This window comes from Volvox carteri, assembly GCF_000143455.1.
Source record: "Volvox carteri f. nagariensis unplaced genomic scaffold VOLCAscaffold_128, whole genome shotgun sequence".
In the NCBI taxonomy this organism is placed as follows: domain Eukaryota; kingdom Viridiplantae; phylum Chlorophyta; class Chlorophyceae; order Chlamydomonadales; family Volvocaceae; genus Volvox; species Volvox carteri.
Window position 1 is genome coordinate 105,207 of NW_003307671.1, and position 3,356 is coordinate 108,562.

Genomic DNA, 3,356 nt, shown 5'->3' on the forward strand with positions numbered 1-3,356 from the left:
GACAGCGGCCTGGACAACGTTGCTGCGCCGCACTCCGCTCCGAGTGGCCGTCCTTTGGCGACAGGAAGCGACTCTGAGCGGCCGGAGCTGCAGGACCCTAGCCTTGGCGATCTGGCGGCAGGGACAGCCATCCGCAACCTGCAGGACCTTAACCTTGGAAACCGCGCTTCTGGAAGTGCCAACGTGAGTGCCAGCGGCGCCGTGCAGGGCCCGCCTGAGCCGCAGCCGCCTCCACAGACTCGCGCTGAGGGACTTAGCGCATCGGGATCCAACGGCCACATCCGCCCTGGCTCGGCGCCGCAGGACGAGAACCCCCAGCCAGCGGGCAACAACAGCGGTGCCGGCGGTTCGAACATTGCGAACGGCGTGGAACGCGCTGATCCAGTGTATGTTCAAGAGATGCACCTGGAGGGGGCTCAGGGACTCGGCAGGCGACGTCGCAACAGGAGGCGACGGGCCAATCGTATTGGGGCTGTTGGGGATGTGGTGGCGGCACATGCTGGCGACGGCAACGTGGCAGCCGGGCGCGCCGGTGGCGGCAACGGCCGAGGCCCCCGAAGGAGTGGTAACCGCCTGCTTGATGAGCTCAAGAACAACACGACGGGCCGGAACTTTGAACTACGAGACATCCTGGGCCACTTTTACGAGTTCAGCCTGGATCAGGACGGAAGCCGCTTTGTGCAAGAGGTACGTTGACTCTTGCTGATGCGTTAATGTGCATATGATGAGTTTCAGGCACGTAAATGCGGGAAGGTGCTGCTTTTGTATTAGATGCCACTCTGTCATAAAGAGATACGCCCAGCTTGGAGCTATGGTCGTGGTCTTTGGTGTCCAGGTTCTTTCCCAAGAGTTTTACAATAAAATGAATGTTCTTCATTTTCGGAAGACATTGGTGACGCCCGTAGTTACTGTTTTGCCTAGTAAGTTCCTATGTGGTGCATGCTTCCCATACGACAGAATTTTGAGAGCTTGCGCCCAGAGGAGATCGACGCGGCCTTCAACGACGTGCTGCCACACCTCCTGCAGCTTATGACGGACATGTTTGGTAACTACGTTGTCCAGAAATTCCTGGAGCATGGTAGGAAGGGTTGATAGCTGGTAAGGGTGGGGGGTTTATCAAATCCATGGCAACGTAGCTGATTGGTCTAGCCAGGCTAGCTAGGACTGGCATGCAATATTATCCCTCACGACACGATCACCTGTCCTTGCCTTGTCTTTGCCAACTCTGTATGCAGGCACTCCGGAGCATCGGGCCCGCATCGCCAATGCCATACAGGGCAATGTGCTGTCGTTGAGCTTGCAGCTGTTTGGCTGCCGCACCATGCAGAAGGCGCTGGAGGTCTTTACGGAGGATCAGCAAGTCGACATCGTTTCGGAGCTGAACGGCCACGTCATGCGCTGTGTGTGCGACCAAAACGGCAGCCACGTCATCCAAAAATGCATCGAGTACGTACCCCCACATCACAGTGCGGGGCTTCTGGACAACATCGTCACCTGCGTGGTGCCCTTGTCCACGCATCTACATGGCTGCCGCATCATTCGCCACATCCTCAAGTACGTGCGTGACCAGCGTCGTCGCGCGGCGGTCATGGCCGATATTCTTGGCGCCGCCGTACAGCTAGCGCAGGACCAGTACGGAAATTACGTGATCCAGCATGTGCTGGAGAGGGGTACACCAGAGGAGAAGTCTTCCATTATCCGCAGCCTGTCGGCTACCGTAGTGCAGTTGTCGATGCACAAATTCGCGAGCAACGTGATCGAGAAGTGCCTAATCCACGGGAGCACCGCGGATCGCGACCTGATCATCAATCGCATGCTGGGCGCGCAGACCCTGCAGATCCAGCTGGAAACTGGATACAGTGTTCAAATCAGGGTAGGTGGCGGGTGGTTAGTGTCTACGGAACACATATGACGCTGGAATCTCCCACGTATTGTTTGCCGCCGAAAGCTTCTTACCAAGCAGCGCGCGCTAGCCTGCGCCTAGCCCGCGCACGTTGCTCTCCATAAGGTTGCGATTATGAAGTCTAAAGATGTCATCCTCTCTTCCTCCGATGGGATTCTGATTCATCGTCCATGTCCTAATATGGCTCGCCATCTCTGCACTTTCTACTGCTTCAACGTGTCGACCATTCCCTGTAACGTTATGGCACTGTAATAACCCAGCGGGTGGGCGGTGTGTGCGGGTGTTGGCCACAGGACCCCGTGCAGGGCATGATGAGGAATCCGTTTGGCAACTACGTGGTACAGAAGGTGCTGGAGGTCTGCACCGACGAGCAGCGCGAGGCCATGCTGGCTAGAGTACGGATGCAGCTGCACGAGCTAAAGCACTTCCACTACAGCCGGCACGTCGTAGCGCGTGTGGAGAATCTGCTTTCGGCAGGTCCTCGCTAAGCTTCTAGATCTGCTGCGCTCCTACCTGACGCTGGCGGCCGCCTCTGATGCGCCCAAGGTCAAGCTTGCCGTCACATATACATAAATGCGCCGGGCAGAAGCATACGCTGTGCTGTTTCCGCCATGGGAATCGGGGGCGAGGGAGGCTGCACAAGGATTAGCTTATCATGACAGCAGTGGCCCTTCAGTCGGGCGACTTCATTCGGAGGGTTTGGGCGGTTGGGTGGCAAAGATATGGACGCGGCAAGCCGCCGAAAGCGCCGAGGCATGCGGTGTGGTATAGTTTGGTTATTTCTGTGTGGCTGCGGCGGTTGAATTAAAGGACACGCAGCGGGTGGCTCCCTGTGCAGGTATGGTTGTCGCTGCAGGTCAGGCTGCATCAGTGCCGTGAGGCACGATATGGCAAGGTTAGGATAGGCCCTGCTGCGCGTCCTACCAGTGGAAACGTGACGTGTCACTATTGCGGGATGTGGCTGCAGCTGTCCGCGTGCTCGCTTTATGTCTGTATATATTACGAAGGGTTACGTGCACACGCACCCATCACGTCACACAACCGTTGTGATTTACCCACACAAGCTCCTTCGCCTGCTCCATTGCTTCCGCAGTGATGCATGTAACCCATATGTATGTATGTGTGTTATGTGTTGGTTCATGGGTGTGCACGCCACGGGGCGTACGTGTTTCCTGCAGCTGCAGTGCCTCTGGCGGCGCTGCACATGCACGGCACGTGCGTGTGTACGTGTGCGTGTGCATGCGTGTGCGCATGTGTGTGTGTGCGTGCGTGTGTATAGTTGTCCTCTGCGGTGTTTTTATTAATATCGACGTGTCTATATAAGAAGCGTGCCTGCCGGCCAGTCACGGTATCCATTAGATTGGACTGAAAAAATCCATGTAGTGGCTGACGAGCTTCGTGCTGCTGCACGCACGTTGCCGGAAATTCGAGAGAGAAAATCTGTCGGTAGTGC

The 3,356-nt window shown here is 56.9% G+C and overlaps 1 protein-coding gene across 1 annotated transcript; it reads left to right on the top strand.

Annotated features, from left to right (window-relative positions):
• Positions 1–399: 399 nt before the first annotated feature.
• Positions 400–2,391, top strand: VOLCADRAFT_70487 (uncharacterized protein; the record flags this gene model as incomplete). The annotated part of the gene is made up of 4 exons (XM_002959138.1): positions 400–687; positions 958–1,078; positions 1,236–1,861; positions 2,197–2,391. 4 exons carry the CDS (start codon positions 400–402, stop codon positions 2,389–2,391), a joined length of 1,230 nt encoding a protein of 409 aa, XP_002959184.1.
• Positions 2,392–3,356: the final 965 nt, after the last annotated feature.